At 40.7% G+C, this 17,099-nt stretch overlaps 1 protein-coding gene and 1 long non-coding RNA gene across 9 annotated transcripts in view; one reads left to right on the top strand and one right to left on the bottom strand.

Annotated features, from left to right (window-relative positions):
* LOC123981479 overlaps positions 1 to 5,631 on the top strand; it is a 24,234-nt gene extending 18,603 nt beyond the window's left edge. For 2 of the 3 annotated variants that reach the window (XR_006827773.1, XR_006827774.1), the window contains 2 exons: positions 4,583 to 4,669; positions 5,192 to 5,631. This is a non-coding gene — a long non-coding RNA (uncharacterized LOC123981479). The remainder of the gene's footprint in view (positions 1 to 4,582; positions 4,670 to 5,191) is intronic. The other variant, XR_006827775.1, reaches the window with a different exon arrangement.
* The window catches only part of si:ch211-196i2.1 (collagen alpha-1(I) chain), a 36,170-nt gene that overhangs the window by 15,779 nt on the left and 3,292 nt on the right, over positions 1 to 17,099 (bottom strand). For all 6 annotated transcript variants that reach the window (XM_046066324.1, XM_046066323.1, XM_046066329.1 and 3 more), the window contains exons 7-26: positions 15,793 to 15,837; positions 14,392 to 14,445; positions 13,313 to 13,366; positions 13,139 to 13,192; positions 10,582 to 10,635; positions 10,239 to 10,292; positions 7,089 to 7,133; positions 6,673 to 6,717; positions 6,149 to 6,256; positions 5,917 to 5,970; positions 5,781 to 5,834; positions 5,542 to 5,595; positions 5,172 to 5,279; positions 4,563 to 4,616; positions 4,302 to 4,409; positions 3,784 to 3,837; positions 3,527 to 3,580; positions 1,432 to 1,485; positions 1,283 to 1,336; positions 158 to 265 (exon numbers count right to left, since the gene is read on the bottom strand). In XM_046066324.1, coding sequence (XP_045922280.1) covers positions 158 to 265; positions 1,283 to 1,336; positions 1,432 to 1,485; positions 3,527 to 3,580; positions 3,784 to 3,837; positions 4,302 to 4,409; positions 4,563 to 4,616; positions 5,172 to 5,279; positions 5,542 to 5,595; positions 5,781 to 5,834; positions 5,917 to 5,970; positions 6,149 to 6,256; positions 6,673 to 6,717; positions 7,089 to 7,133; positions 10,239 to 10,292; positions 10,582 to 10,635; positions 13,139 to 13,192; positions 13,313 to 13,366; positions 14,392 to 14,445; positions 15,793 to 15,837 — 1,269 coding nt within the window. The remainder of the gene's footprint in view (positions 1 to 157; positions 266 to 1,282; positions 1,337 to 1,431; positions 1,486 to 3,526; positions 3,581 to 3,783; positions 3,838 to 4,301; positions 4,410 to 4,562; positions 4,617 to 5,171; positions 5,280 to 5,541; positions 5,596 to 5,780; positions 5,835 to 5,916; positions 5,971 to 6,148; positions 6,257 to 6,672; positions 6,718 to 7,088; positions 7,134 to 10,238; positions 10,293 to 10,581; positions 10,636 to 13,138; positions 13,193 to 13,312; positions 13,367 to 14,391; positions 14,446 to 15,792; positions 15,838 to 17,099) is intronic.

The raw sequence follows: 17,099 nt of genomic DNA on the forward strand, positions 1-17,099 counted from the left end.
TAATATTACTACGGTAGTTTAATGAATATTTGCACACAGTAAACATGTGCTTGCATTAAAATGTATTTATCAAGAAGGTGTAGCACCATGTGCTTCATTTATGTTGGATTTCTAAATGCCATACAGTAGATACATATGACATGTTAACCTCACTAACCTGTTCCCCTGACACACCCGGGGCTCCCGGCTCTCCCTTCAGTCCCGGTGGCCCTGGTTCCCCTTTATGTCCCAGGTCTCCCTGAGGTCCAACTTGTCCTACTAGGCCCTGCAATGCAGATATCACCAAAATGCAATAAAATTACCATGACAAGTTATTAAGTCATTTTTTTCTGTTTTTAATTTGGGGCTTAAAATTTAATTTTACTTCAAGTTAATTAAATCAAAATTAGCCTTTAGGGTGAGATGCTGGGTGACTGAGTTCAACTGCTGCTAAAGTTATTTAAGTTTAATGTGCAAACATCTGCTAATGGCTTATACTTCCTAAGCGGTTATCTGTTTACGTGTTTATATAGCAACAAAAGACAAAAATCATTTAGTTTCACCTGTGGTGGATTTTTACTTCACCTCTTGGTAATTCATTTTAATGAACACTAAACACAAAGTACAGCTGAGGCTGAGGGGAATTGGACAAATTGAAGATTTGACCTGAGGATGGAGATAGATGAAAAGTCATGGGACCACCAAAGTAATAATAATCCATCCTGAAGGGGGGCATGGATTTGTGTCATGCAATCCACCTAATAAATGCAAAGATATTTTTCCTATAAACCCAAAAATGTCAACCTCATGGTGGCATTACAGGAAAAGTCATAGGGTCACCAAAGTTTGTGTGTGCATATTTCATCGCAGTCCATCCAATTATTATATTACGTTAGATGAACCTGAAATGAAATTTCTGTTTCATCATCAGGGCTTCAGTTGTTAGCCAGCAGTCTGAACTCATCGTGCTCTTCATTTGGCACCACAAGTGCACCACATACTATGATGACCATTAAAACTGAAATACCACTGACTAGATTTCTCTCTAAATCACTTAAAAATACTGTCCTTCCACGGCCACTTAATTTACTGATGTTTGCTGTAATAGCGCAAAGGGAAAATCATGTATTTAAAAATGTTGCCTCCATTAGCTGCTGGAAAAGTCACATACAGGATGAGGTTTATATTATGTGGACTGTGAGGTTAACTGTAATGTAACAGATGGAGAAGTTGTGCATACTTTGCATGGAAAACAAACCAAATAAAGTAAACAACTACTCAAGTAATACTCAAGGATACTTACAGGTGGTCCCAGCCCCCCCGTGTCTCCTCTGACACCACGTGCACCAGTTATTCCCTATGTATAAGACAAACAAAACAAATGGATGGCTTTCCTCATTTAGCTGCACTTTAGTCCATATTGTACAAAATGCTAAATGTAGTTAAGTTTACCCGAGGGCCTTCACTCCCTGGAGGCCCAGTAGTCCCTACAGGCCCAGAATCCCCCTGATGAGATGGATGAAAATATTTTAATGCCATTCTGACTTAACTGATGTGGTTCAAGCAGAGCACGGCAGGTGATATACTCTATCGGCGATGGTGTATTAGAAAGCGTATAGTATGTGCCTGGAGCGGCAGGAGTCCTCTCAATCAGGTGATAACTTACTCTCTGTCAGCAGCAGCTGTACCATTTGTCCACAGTGAAAACCAATGTTATCAAAATGAAGTCTAGGGTAGAATGACTTTCACATAAAAGCAAACTCTAACATGCTTTCTTTTGTCACTTTACCCAAGGGTTAAGTACGCAGTATGCACCGACGCCGGATAAGTTAACATATCACGGAAACGTTGCTGTTGATTTTGCTGTCGTCTGCTGTTGTTAAGCAAAAATATAATTGTAAAAATATGTGGTAGCAGTGGTTATGCACCCTGAGCCCAAACCAAACAAGGAATAACCGAAAACCAAATTCAACCAGGAACAACTTTTAAGTTTAAACCTGACAGTTTTAAATAAAAGGGGGGGTGAGGACGGGTCTGGCGGTTGCTCGGATGCCAACCATCTGCCTCTGTGCCCGCTGAAACCGGTGAGGGTTATGCGTTGGTGTAAAGTGGTGTCTTCGGTTTGTGCTATGTGGTTGTCGTAAGAGAAAGAGACGCCTTTCCAAGAACAAAGGAAGTTGCGTCACAATCTTGCTCGTTTTACAAGTGCTAATAGTAGTAGTAGTGCCGATAGTAGTGGTAAGTGGGAAAGAAAGGATCGGCCTTGTGGGATGATATGGATGGGGGAGTTTGGGTGTCCAATGAATAGAGAGAGATAGGTGCGGTTGGTGTCATGCGGGTGGGTTGCATGGAGCTTGGAATTCGGGACTGAGGATGAATGTAAATGCTCCGTATTTGTATAGCGCCTTTCTAGTCTTTGACCACTCAAAGTGCTTTTACACTACATCTGCATTCACCATTCACTCACATTCATTCACTGAGCCTGTGTTGCTCAAACAGAAACAAACATTCACACATATTCATACACTGGCGGAACAACCGCGGCAGGTTCTGGTGTCGGCGCCCCCACATAAGGAATGTGAGGAAACGGCGACATGAACATTGCGACGTAATTTAACGTAACATTAAAGTTATGTGCCACCATCCTGCCGCCTTGGTATGGTATGGGCCTTCCCTTGGTTGACTTTCTGAGGAATCGGACCGTCAGTTGATTGTGCAATGTTTTCTGATAGAAGGGTGGGTGGTTTGGGGATGATGGGAGTTGGAGGCACGGCAGGGCGTAGCCTTGGAAAGATGGGGCATCGAGAATGCCTATTTGCGGGGTCTGGAGTTTTGCACTATGGCATGCGGCCTGGGAAGCAAGAGGACGTAATATGTGAACCTGATGCCACTGAACAACGGAGCCAAATACAATGGTGGAGAGGCAGTCGTCGTACTCGTCCCTGCAGTTGGGAAAGACTGAGCGTGTTGTATCACGTGAACAACAAAGGTAAATGCTGCGACTGTAAGCTCCCTATAACTTAAAGGTGAGGGATTCCTAACTGGATTATACCGTGGGGTGTAAGGAGCTCCCCGGGAATGTTGTGTGGTGTTAATGGATGGCAAAAAAAGAGCGGGCGGATCTTCGTATGGATCGCAGTTGGGGGGGCTGAGAATCAGCTCGTGATCTGTGTAAAGGTAAGCAAAGGTACTTTCGAGAAACTTCAATGTGTGTCTGAGTCGGAACTGATGGTCGTGAGAACTGAGAAACGGGAGAGAAAAGGGGTTAGACAGGCTTATATACGTGAGTGCATGTGACTGGATTAGAGGCACAGGTAGATGAAATGAGTGAAGCACGGGTGGTTGATTGGAGGAATTGGATGAGGCGCAGGGGGTGGAATTAGTGGGAGAGGTGTGGTCCTGTTCCTGAACTTTAGTTATATAACTCCATAAAAGTAATTCTAAAATTTCAGCTACAAGTAAATTTTTTATGTACTTAAATGAAACAATTATTAACAACATTGTGAACGAATGCCAGAGGATTATTACTGAAAGAAAATAATATTACCTTCGGGCCCTGAGGTCCATCTAGGCCTGGGGGTCCCAGAGGGCCTGTGATTCCCTAAAATAAGCCACACAGCACAGAAAAAGTATACACGCTGACATCAGTTTGAATTACGGGAGAAACAGGTAAAAATAAAATGGATCTGTCATACATCGACAAATGTCAATCCCAGCTGTGAACAGTTCAATAAAAGGTTAAATACAAAGGCCACTGAGCGGCCTGTCATCGACAGCGTCAGTGCATCCTGGAAACAAACTTACCTTTAACCCGGCCAGACCTGCAGGTCCCACTTCACCCATCAGCCCCGGTTCACCCTGTTCAAGAGGGTGAACATGACATCAGGAACAGCTTCTACTCACCAAAATCTGACTGATCCATTTTATATTCTGTTTATTAAATATTCAATCATCACTACTAAAAATGTAAGTGCTTCTAATCATCAAAAAAGGCTCAAACAGCTGGGCACTGCAGTTTTTAACACACATTACAAACAAGTGTAAAAAGTGCTTTTGTTTGGGACTAATTTCATTCATATTAATACACATTTAGTGCTTAGTGAGTATTTACAGCAGCAAGGATGGTGTATATGGGATTGAGTCAAAATAAACTACAGTGTGTGTATTCATGGTAATGAAGGAACATGTCACCAGTGCAACAGTGTGGCTCACTGATGTCACAGGGGAGATCAATAACTCACCAAATCCAATAAATTGGGATACTGGGAGTATGCTGTATCATTAAAATGTAACAGAAATACCAAACACAAAATTGGGCTGACCATTAGTCCAACGTGGCCCTTCTCCCCCTTTGGGCCCCTTTCACCATTTTCTCCAAGGGTTCCCCAAGGGCCTTCTCGACCAGACAACCCTGGAGGTCCCACCTCACCCTGCCGACAACAGCCACAGCCTGATCAGAAACTGCAAACATCTCTTAGAGTCAAACCAACACAATCACCCTCCTAATCAGCGGCGTGAACAGGATGAACTTTAACGTGTCCGTTCACCAACTTCAACAAACTATAGTGAGGTAGTAAAACGACCTTTTCCCCTTTCGGTCCAGGATCTCCAGCTTCACCAGGATGGCCGGCATCACCCTGCAGAGGGGGAATGAACGTGAGTGTGGAGTTGAACAGCTGTCCAGCTGCAGGTCAGAACGAAAACACCTCATTTTAAAGGAATGATTTGAAGCTATCGCAGAGATTACAGGCTATGCTAGCTCTCTGCTCAGCATGTTATATAATCAACATGTTAAAACCCTCACAGGAATCTGAGCTGTGCGCTGGCATTGTCAAGAAATGTTCATTTCACGGTTTATCTAACAGTGATGGTAGTACCATTTTTATAAGTATTTCATAGAGCACCTGAAATACGTGACAATAATCTGTAATGCCAACAAGAAATAACAAAAATGCTACAAGCCAATCTGGTCACCATAACACTGTTGCTATAAAGTGATGCTGTAAAGTAAACAGAGTGGAGGTAATGGTATTGTGATGAAGCCCTTAAATTCTTCACTGAATTGAAAAATCACCTCCTGCGGAGCTGCTCTGTCATTTATGAGACAGCAGTCGAACACGTGTGAGAAAACGTCTGTAATCAATTTAAAGTGAAGATCATCTTTGTATAAACAGCAGATAAAATGCACCTACCTCTTTACCGACTGGTCCAGGTGGTCCCTGCAATCCTTTTGGGCCCTCGAGTCCTCTCTCTCCCGGAAGCCCTGGAGGACCAGGTTTCCCGCAAGGCCCAATGTCCCCCTGTGAAAACATGGCAACATAAGAAGACAGGAAATTAGATACATTTATTGACTGCAGGTTATCAAATGCTGTTACAGAGTTGGCTGTCAAAATGTTTAATTCCTCAAAAAACTGGGGCTGTAGACTGTTCCGCAACATTAAACAAAGACAGTTTGGTCTCATATTGTACCTTGTACCACCTTTGGGCGATTTCTTAAGTTGTTTGTGGTATGAACAATCAGTGATGTAAAGAGTCAGGATTGATGCTGCTGTAAACACTGACCTGATATCCTTTCTGTCCTGGTGGGCCTTCAGTTCCTGTTTGGCCATGGAGACCCTGATGTCAAAAGTCAAAACAATCATCTCCTGACAATAAAAAGTCCTCCTGCCATTAATTGTTTACTATTACTTTATTATGTTAACGAGAAAAGCAAATGCCAGAACAAGTAAGGAAGGCGAAGATATACTTTATGTCAAAACTGGATATATGAAAATGTTGCTTCACTATATAACTAAACCAACCTGTTGTCCATCTTGTCCTGTGGGGCCATCGTCACCAGGTAAGCCAGGTAACCCCTGGTGGTTACAGAATCAGTTCAGTAACTCAACATAAATGAAATACTCATATTAAATGATTGTTATATGGACTGTGGTTTACCTTTTGTCCTCTTTCCCCTGCTGCTCCTAATAATCCATCAGCACCCTGTGGGCCCTGAGGAGATTCATGTAAATTTTTTGTAAGTGCTTGGTTTTGAAGGTGCGTTGGGTCAACCAGATGTTCAGACATCTTGTATTAAAATGAAAGTATTTGTGGATTTTCATCTTTCCAGACTATAAGACGTCTGGACCGTATAAGTAAAAGCAGCAGTCGATGGTAGGTACCCACTCACTGTGATTCCTGCTGGCCCCTGTGGCCCCTGAGATCCTGGGGGCCCTTGGCTTCCCCTCGGTCCTGGTTTTCCAATTGCCCCATCAACACCAGGGAGACCTGGAGGGCCCTAGAATAAAAATCAATCTTACATTTTCTGTCAAATGTTTAATGTTCTGAGTGAGTTTCCAAGACTTTTTGGACTCAGTCTGTCATTGGTATGTACAGATTATCTATAATATTCAGTCAACTGTGACTAATTTCAGTCAATTCATCTTCACTTTCAGTTTAAAGAAGCAGTTGACAGTTACATTATGGGATGCATGTAATCGTACATGCAAACAAATGGACACATTGATTGGTAAACAGGTTTTTTATGATGTATGTTTGATAAACCATGATGAGTCAAGATACCAAACCAAAGCAAAAAGGCAAGAAAACAACTGTGTGTCCAATTTAAACGCAAACAGAAAGCCCTGCAACACACAGTGATGTGTCAATATGAAAAAAGTAAACCGCTCAACTTCACTATGAACTACAACTTACTGGTGGGCCCTGTATCCCTTTGGGCCCTTCGTCTCCAGGCCGACCCTGTAAGAAACAAGAAGTTCCACTTAATTCACTGGTTCATTAGGAAAGTTGAAAGATATGATCTGATGGTTATGAATGTTTCCCAGTGAATTCATTAGTTCTTCTAGACTGGATATTGTTAAAAAAGAAAAATAGATTATTTGTGATCACTATCAACGTTGTGTGTGATTATTCATTATGTTTTCTGTGCTGGTTTTATAAACAGAATTTCCTTAGGGACAATGGGTGATACTGCGTAATACTGAGTCATAATTTAATGATTAAAAACCACCAGCATCACAATTTGAATCCATTAACCAAGCAGCAAGAAGCAAAATATTTTGTTCTCTCTGATTTAGGGCACAAACTTTCCTATCAAAGGTTTCTCTCACCTGAGGTCCCCGGGGTCCCTTCTCTCCAGGCGGACCTGGGGGACCCTGAAAAAGAAAACCAGACAAGTCAGAAAATGCTAATCACACCCGCAACGAGTACGAGGAGACAAGAAAAAGAAGCCCCAGGTATTTTGTGTAAGCTCAAATATCATTTGTACCCACGTCTCTCTCAACACTTTCCAAGCATTACAAAAAATTTTTAAAAATCTGTTGTAGTCAGGGGACGAATTGAAAGTATAGTGTGAAGTTATCCATTTTGTGATGCATTAAGTGTCCTTATCCAGTCAGAATACCTCTGAAGCTGGTATTATTGTTGGTTGCTTAGTGAGAGATGAATAAGGCCAGAATAGTCATCTGGCCCAGGGGCTTGATGGCTACCAAGCTGAGTTCTTTAAACATTTTTGGAACATCTTTAATGACCGCATCTGCTATTACTTTCCTCCTACACCTTACCTGAACCTTTAATATAGTGGAAGTTTTTTTAATGAACTGTAAACCCTGAATAGTTACTGTATCTTGAGGTCGGTGATGACTGTATAGTCAAACATTTAACAGAATATCACAGATTTAAAAGGTGTACTTTTTGACAAACACTGTTCCCTACAGGCTTTGTCTACACTCCAGAGCTCTTACATTTTCTTTCATTCCCTCTGAGAATAAAGTATGGACATGATATTTTGAAAAACCTTTCCAGCAAAATGTAGAACCTCACTCAGGTTGTCCAGCGCATTCGGTTTATCGATGTATTTAGTGTTCAAGCCAGAAGCTGATGATTTCACCTTCCAGGAGTTGTGTAACTTTACTCTCACATTAATGGGCAACTATGTGAGTGAGCCAAAAGTGTGTCCAATGACACTGCAGGAGGGATGGTGGACATGGAGTGAACTTCTGAAAATTCTCCCGCTTCCATTACTGAAAGTAACTCTTTCCAAGCACGAGTGATTTTCTTATTCCCAAATCTAACCAACCAAAAGAGGAGGATTGATTCATAGAGTTTTCAGCTTCATAGACAACTTCACCAAAGCAGGGGAAAAGCCAATCCGCGCAGCTAAAGGAAAAGACGAGGTCTGTGTGTGTGTACATGCATTTATGATGTTTACAAGGGTATGTGTTTAAGGCCACTTAACAAATCAACTGTCTAATGGAGATTAATTCTGAATGTGTCCTGTGTAGCTTCACAGCTCTTATATCTATCATACTGTGGGCGTGTCTGCTCTGTTTAGTTAGTTCTCTGTCAGTTTGGTTATTTTGAGTCTTCTCTGTATCTGTCATTTAGTCTGTGTTTTGGGTTTCAGTCTGTTCTTGTCATTCATTTTGTTATTCGGTTTGCCTGTCTGTCCGGTTTTAGTTTTTGCCTTTATGATGTTTAGTTTATTTTTCTGCATTTAGATTGGCCTCTGAATGTTGATTTTATTTCTCTGCCTGCTTGTCTGTTCTGTGTTTTGAGTTCCAGTTGGATTCTTGTCTTATGCCCTTGGTCTTTTGTACCCTGTATATCTGTTTATATGTACTCATATTTCTGTTGGGATTTGTCTGTGGGTTTGTTGGTAGTTCTGTTAGTATGGGCCTGTTTGGTATCTTTCTGTGTTCCTGTAAGTACATCACCCTGCCTGCCTGTGTCTGTCTGCTGTCATCATTAGTATCACCTGTGCTTAAATGTTTGTTGCTTCTGTTTAGCTGTTGCTGGTGTGTTGTATGTTTGTCCACTGCCGTGTGGCTTGCTTGCTTGCTTGCCTGTCTGTCTGTTTCTGCTGCCTCGTTTTTGGACAACCCTTTGTTGAATTCTGAACTCTGCCGTAAGTTCTGTGGGCTTAAATAAATGCTCAGAAACTGTACCTGTTCTGCCTCTGTGTCCTGCGTTTGGGTCCTAAAACCTGTCCCTGCCTGCACACACGACAAACCCTGACAATATCTCACTTTACTACCCAATAAACCAAAATCTGCAGCTAAGTAACCCAGTAAACTGTGTCAATGCTAGGTGAAAAGGTGTGCTAATGTAAAAAGTTCATGTTTTAGATGTCTAGGTTACTTCTTACTGTTGTATTTTGGTATTTCTTCGCTGTTTTGCACCACACAAAGTAAAACAAAAATTAAAAAACCATTTCACAGCCATTTTCATCATGCAGTATTTCAATCTGTAGCAAGTTTTGCTACATAGTAATATAGAGACTAAAATACTATTGAAAACAATTGTCATGTAAGCAGTATGTGTAAAATAATTTCACTTTTCAAGCACATTTAGCCTACGGGCCGTACTAAAGCACTGTCCAAACATAAATCAGTTTAAAATTGGGTATAATAGTATGGTTTTCACAGGTTACAGAGAGGAAGAAAGGGGGGAAACATTCAGTGTTTTCTGGGTCTAGTATTTATTTTCACTTTTGTTATTGTTGTTATTCATTCTTTCCTCATATGTACCTCTTTTTCCTTATTTAAAAAAAAAATTATGTACATTTTGAATTGCTTTTGGGTATGACAAAGTAGATGTGTAAATATTAATTTGGAAGACAGGTTATTTATAAGGGTTTTATTTGTGGACAAGGGGTGTGATTTTAATAAGTTCTTTTCCTCTTCCCACTGTTCGAATATGTAAAGAAATTGACAAGAGTTTAAAGAAATGTCTTTGACTCTAATTATTATTATTGATTTGTTTTAATTACCATTTCTTGTCTGATGTCTCTGTTTCACATATATTCAAAATAAACACCTAAATAAAGTAAAAAAAACAATGCTTACTGGAAAGTGTAGAGGTGGCCAAACTTCATAAACCATCAGTCAGCACTAGATTGTTCCACTCTGTTACCAAAACAGTAGAGTGGAACAGGGCTATCATTGAGGATGTCACTTGGCAGTCTGGATTGCAGGGGGCTGCATCTGGTGGCCATGTCACTCTGCCAGTAAATTTGCCACCAGTGTCCCCAACAAAATCAATCCCTGAGACCTGTTTGCCTCCATAAACAGGCAGTCCCTGCACACCAGCTGCACACTTCACTGGTTTCCTTTTATTTACCAAACCCTCCTTGGTGTGACCCCATTATAGCTGCTGTCTTCATCAAATCCTCGGAACAGTGCTCAGTCCTGCTCTCGTATACCCTGAAACAGCTCCCGGGGCTGAAAGATGGGAAATAAAAATAAACTACAGACACTTACTGCAGGTCCTGGCTTCGCAGCGGGCCCAGGTAAACCTCGTAAACCTGGCTCACCCTGGCACAGAAGGAAAAGAAAGAGTTTATTATAGTTATTTCTCACAGCTAACGTTGCCTCCAAAAGTCGCCACACCCCCACATTGTCAAAATGTCAGTGAAAATGTTTGCAAAAAGTTTTGCCTTCTAAAAGTGGCTATTATTCCTTGAACTCAACTGTTGAACATCCTCATCTGTTCTCATGTACAACGGCATGTTTGAAGCTCCCCTCACGTTCCTTTGTTCCGCCAACAAAGCTCACCTTTACAAGGTTTTAACATTCGAGATGGGTGACAGAAAGATGACCTTACCCTTTCTCCAATGAACCCTGGAGGCCCACGCATGCCCACGGTGCCCTGGATGCCCTGATGGCAGAAGGAACAACAGATTTTCAAAAATACCATAATTGATTAGTTTTTTTGAGCATTAAAAGATCTGAACTGTAGGAGTTGTTTGATTTGACCTTTTTGGAAATACTCTCCTACTGCATTAGGTACACCTTTCTACTGGGTAGGACCGCCCCTTTGACCCCAGAACAGATTGGGCTCTTCGTGGCATGGATTCAACAAGGCTGGGAAATATTCCCTAGAGATTTTAGTCTATATTGACATGATAGCATCCTGCAGTTGCATCACATTTGTCAGCCTCACATATCGATATTTGTCAGACCAGCTGTTTTTAACAAACAAGATACATATAGCTGTAGCTTCATATTAAGCATTCAAATAGAGTGGTATCAATGTTCTGATCTACACTGAACAAAATTATAAACTTGTGGCAGTGTGGAAGAAAGACTTTCTACCATTCTATATACACTCTAGATTAACTTTAAAAGCAGACAAGTGATACACTGACTGCAGAATGTCATTCAGTCTTTTATTGCCATGTTATTCTTGAAATGTACACTGAACAAAATTATAAACGCAACACTTTTGTTTTTGCCCCTGTGGTGTATAAACATATGTGCATTTGATGCATAACAGTTTAACATAGCACTGTAGCAGCTGGATAGAGGATTAGTGACCTTTAAGGGGAGAGCAGAGGTCAGTGGTTACGTGGAGGCTCAGACCCTTATCTGGTGTCCAACAAGATGTCTACACTTATCCTATAGAACTTTGCTCTTATATGGATTGGAGCCTTAGTTTGCAGACTCTGACCCTTATATGGTATTTAGTAGATACCTAAACATGTCCTATATAAGCTGTGTTTGATGTACAGAGAGACAGAGTGGCCATCGGGCTTGGTCACTCTCCAAGCTGCTGCAGAGCTTGTAATTGATGCTGAACTCCTTGATGTAATAAACTTTTATGATCAAGAACAGTATCAAGTGGATTTCTTCTCAACACATCTTCGCAGCATTATTGTTCGGACACCACACCCCCATTCATCATGAGCTGAACTCAAAGATCTAAGACTTTCTCTATGTACACAAAAGGCCTATTTCTCTCAAATATTGTTCATAAATCTGTCCTTTGCCGAGATAATCCATTCACCTCACAGGTGTGGCATATCAAGATGCTGATCAGACAGCATCGGTATAGCACAGGTGTGCCTTAGGCTGGCCACAATAAAAGGCCCCTCGAAAATGTGCAGTTCCATCACACAGCACAATGCCACAGATGTCGCAAGTTTTGAGGGAGCGTGCAGTTGGCATGCTGACTGCAGGAATGGCCACCAGAGCTGTCTGAATTGAATGTTCATTTCTTTAGATTAAGCCGTCTCCAAAGGCATTTCAGAGAATTTGGAAGTACATCCAACCGGCCTCACAACCGCAGACCACATAACCACACCAGCCCAGGACCTCCACATCCAAAATCTTCACCTCCAAGTTCATCTTTGACCAGCCACCCGGACAGCTGCTGCAACAACTGGTTTGCATAACCAAAGAATTTCTGCCACAAACTATCAGGAACCGTCTCAGGGAAGCTCATCTGCATGCTTGTCATCCTCATCGGGGTCTCGACCTGACTGCAACTTCAGCCATTGAAGAAGAGACCAACATTTTAAAGGCCACAATCAACAACCTGATCAACTCTATGCGAAGGAGGTGTGTTGCACTGCGTGAGGCAAAGGGTGGTCACACCAGATACTGGACCCCTCAATACAATGAAACTGCACATTTTCGAGTGGCCTTTTATTGTGGCCAGCCTAAGGCACACCTGTGCAAAACCCATGCTGTCTGATCAGCATCTTGATATGCCACACTTGAGGTGGATAGATTATCTCAGCAAAGGAGAAGTGCTCACTAACACAGATTTTGACAGATCTGTGAACAATATTTGAGAGAAATAGGCCTTTTGTGTACATAGAGAAAGTCTTAGATCTTTGAGTTCAACTCATGATGAATGCGGGCAAAAACAGAAGTGTGAAATTATCGGCAAGAAGGCAAAACATTTATAAATACAATATTTTTAATAAATTGTAATAAGTTTTTATTTTACTAGAAAGAGTAGCCCCATCTCTTTCCTCTTCGGTTTTATTATCAGAAGAATGTTTGTGTGTGAGGACATAAAATCACTTTGGACCGATCCACTACTATTAAAAAATGTGTTTTTTACAATAACTATACCATTGTTTTGTGTGTGCGACTTATGAGCCTAACCTACCATACATTCATACATGATATCGTTTTTTTTTAAATGCTCAGTTCCATTCCATAAAGCCATTTTGACATGGTCTCTTGTTTAACATCAATATTGAAATTACAAAGCAACATGTAAAGGTAAAAGGTAATAATCTGTTTAGTCTTAATGTGAAATGATACAGTATACTATTCATACACTGTATATTCTACACACATTATGTATATTCTGGGAAAAGGTAGTACAGGTGCATTCCCTGTATTGGCCTTGCTGAAGAATCACTTACATACATGCCTACTGGGCCCTGAGGTCCCTCCATGCCTGGCTTCCCTGTAAAACCCTGAGAAAACACACACAAAACAAACATCTGCATAGCACACATTGACAAAATACACACATATATACATATATGCGTGTTGATGTAATGGATGTCATGACTGCTCTGTCCCTGTGGACTCACCCTGTCTCCTGGGGGGCCTGGTGATCCTGGAGGTCCTGGTTTCCCTGGTGGCCCCTGTCAGATAGAAAGTTCCAATCAATACTAGCAGTGCTATAATAAAACGTGACATTGACATTTCTCGTCAAGATGAAAAGCTGTCTCACAATAACAGCATGATGGAGTGTGTAGCATATAAAGATGCCTCAGACACTTTAAAATCGTTTTTGTGGCAGCATTTTGAGTATCAGGTGGAAAAAATAAATGGCAACAGAGTGACAGACAAGACACCAATAATATGTAAGCAACATTTCAAAATGCACATGCATTGTTTTGCATTTGTGATTTTCAGTCAAATAAAAGACATATATTTCGTCATTGATTTCTAAAACGTAGAGTTAAAATTTCGTCTCATTCTCTCGTTCTCGCGAACCCAATATCATGTATTGTTTATTGTGTAACGTCTTGACTCATTAGCCAAGACTATTGTCCCACCCCTAATCAATACCGTCTGTTTATCTGCTCAGCCAATCAGATTCACAGGACTACATAGACATTACATCATCCCAAACACCCATGAGCTTTATGACAACATGCACAGTGAAAACAAGGATGCTGATGATCAAGCGCACATCTCTGACATTTTTGCAAAAATGCTTGTTTGCTGTCTGACTGGAAGTTAGCTCAGCTCAGTTTGGTTTCTTAGAGTCTCATCTTTGGACAAAACCGTGTTGGTTGCTGGCTTAAACATTTGTTTCACGGGGAATAGATTTACAAACAACCCAACGGCTCTTTCTTGTGCTATCTGCTTCAGAGGATCTGTCAACTCAAATAAACTTCCTTCTTGGCTTCATTCTCGTCTCTGAATAACTCCGCTTCAGCAAGGCAAGGCAAGGCAAGGCAAGGCAAGGCAAGGCAAGGCAAGGCAAGGCAAGGCAAGGCAAGGCAAGTTTATTTGTATAGCACATTTCAACAACAAGGTAATTCAAAGTGTTTTACGTAAACCATAAAAGCAACAGGGAAATACATATAAAAAGTAGTTATGGCCTTTCAAGTGCTTTGTCTTGCAAATGACACAACCACAGACTAATAACAAAACATACCGGAGACCCTGGTGGGCCGTCTGCTCCTCTGTCTCCAGCAGCTCCTTGAAAACCCTGGAAAAGTAGCAGAGTAAACTCACAGTTGCTAAGAAACGGCAAAAAGCCACATGCGGTATAAAGGGACACAGTGTGTAATGTAAAACGTGCAAATGTGGAACAAACTGTTTCTAGCAATTAACAGATGTGCACTGAGCTCTTAAATTATTGGTTTAGCTCAGCTGATTAGTATTTTACCGATAGTTACTTAATCTGCCATTTGATGGGATTCACAAGGCTACTCCCTAAATGTCCGTACGGATAATGTATTGGTGATTAAGAGTTTAATTTAAGACTCTTTAAAAGGCATTTGTCTTTGTTAACTTGAGCAATCAATAACGTGGTGACTGTTCATTTGGTAATATAAAAAGTGTTACTCAGCAGGAGTACATCTAGAGTTTATAAGTAGTAAATCCAGTTTTCTTAGAACATTAAGACTGATGTGCACAAAATGTTGATGAGTTGGCAAAAAACATTTGGTTTGGAGCTGTTTCTCATTGTTTGGGTCACTTAGTTTCATTAAAGGGAAGTCTTAACGCAACAGCATAGACAACAGTGTGGTTCCAACTTTGTGGCAGCAGTTCTTCCCCGATTCAATAAAATAATGCGCATAGCCAAGTCCAAAAAGAGATTGTTTTCCCAGTTTGGTGAACTGGCCTGCCCAGAGCCCTGTACCCAGTCCCATCCAACACCTTTGGGATGAACTGGAAGACTGACTGTGAGCCAGACCTTACTGCCCACTATCATTGTTGGACCTTGACAATACTCTGAACAGCTGGAAATCATTATAGCCATGTCTTAAAATTTGTTGGAATGTCTTCCAAGAAGAGTGGAGGCTGTTATAGAGGAGAGTCAAAGAACCATTTTAAATGAAATATTGTTGTGCTGCAGAAATGTCCTGGCCTACACAAGAAAACATCAATATTTGGTACAGATCCCTGCAAAAATCACACCGTAATCATTTAAATAGTTTTTCAATGAAAATTAATTATTGTGTAAAATGAATTATGTAATAATGTAAAGGTGCAATGTTAAGGTGTCCACATATTTTGAGTGTGTGATACAAACACGCATGTACATACATGAACTCGGATCAGCCCCAGCCACTTTTAGTGAGCACGCATGATATGTTCAACTGCCTGGTAGCAGGTTCAATTCTGTCTTGTTAAAAGAGTTTGTTGTGTTTGCCTGCTCATGAGTCTATAAAACCCTCCATATTTAATCCTGGGCTGTCTTGTAAAAGTGTAATAATGTGGTTTTATTCTGTTGAAGCCTGTAGCTTGTGGCAGAGAGCCAAAAAAGACAAGCTGGAGGGATGATGTCATAAGCTGAACGTTGAGGTCATTCTGAGGCTAACAGTCTTACCATTGGTCCTTTACTGCCAGCACTGCCAGCTGCACCTGAGGGACCCTAAAACAGAAACAGAGAAAATACCAACAATGCAATTTCTCCCAACAGCAGAGGTCATTCAGAGTGCAAATAGTAAATATCATCACTTTAATGAATTCAATTATGAAGAACATGAACTATGTTGTAATTAAATCTTAAAATTATAGTTCAACATTATGAGAAATATGCTAATGTGCTTTCTTGCTGAGTGTTAGATATGATGAGAAGAGTGATGCCACTCTTGAATCTGTACATTAAATATGAAGCTATAGTCATAAGATGATTAGTATAGCTCACCCTCTCTCTCTCGTCAACAATGTCCACACGTTAAAACAATTATAGCAAAATGGTTACTTTAAGGTAACAAAACCCACTGGATTAAGGTTAGGGAAAGAATGTGGCAATGGTAAATAATAAAAACACTGTAAACAATAATTTCCAATCTGTGGAGTTATCGCAGTACTGGTAATCCGGCCAGCGGTACTATACTGATGCTCTCTTCTCATAAACACTTTGCAGCATTCACGCTGGTAGGAAGATTTTGTTACCTTTGGATGGAGCCAGGCTAGCAGTTTCCCCCTCTTCCCAGTCTTTGAGCTAAGCTAAGCTAAGCTAATCTAACTGTCTCCTGGTTGTAGCTTCACATTTATTGGACAGATATGAGATATTGAAAGCGATTAAGCATATCTCCCAAAATGTCAAATCAGATCTTTTATCAATTTCATTAAAACCTTTTGTTCATTTGTTTCTACACATCTCTTAAAATCAAGGCACTGACTTGATACAAGTGAAACTGCAGTGGAGACTTTTTAAAACAAGAGTCACCCCAATAAAGGGTTTATTTTCATCATTGATTCATTTGTTTATTTTTCTTATAAATAAATGATAAAACGTCAAGTCAAATAAAATGACCAGAGGTTTTTATCCAATCAACAGCCCCAAATGAAAGAAAACAAAAAAGTAGCATATCCTCACATCTGAGAAGTTAAAGCCAAAGAATACTTTGCATGTAAAAGACTTCAGAATTATTAACATATGATCACAATTAGTACAATTAATCTTCTGTCAAACGGCAAATCAATTAATTGTTGATGATGAACATGCAATCTTTTGCAACACATTTCCCTCTACAACAGCTTATCACAGAACTCTTGTACTGTACAAAGACTGCCTCCTGCTGTCTAAACCAACAATTACTACATTAGAGTAACAACTAGGGAGTCACTTTTGACTGTTTGAGGGCATTTCCATCTATCTTAGCGGTCTTTGCTATACGTTTGCAT

This window comes from Micropterus dolomieu, linkage group LG13 (assembly GCF_021292245.1).
Source record: "Micropterus dolomieu isolate WLL.071019.BEF.003 ecotype Adirondacks linkage group LG13, ASM2129224v1, whole genome shotgun sequence".
Lineage (NCBI taxonomy): Eukaryota > Metazoa > Chordata > Actinopteri > Centrarchiformes > Centrarchidae > Micropterus > Micropterus dolomieu.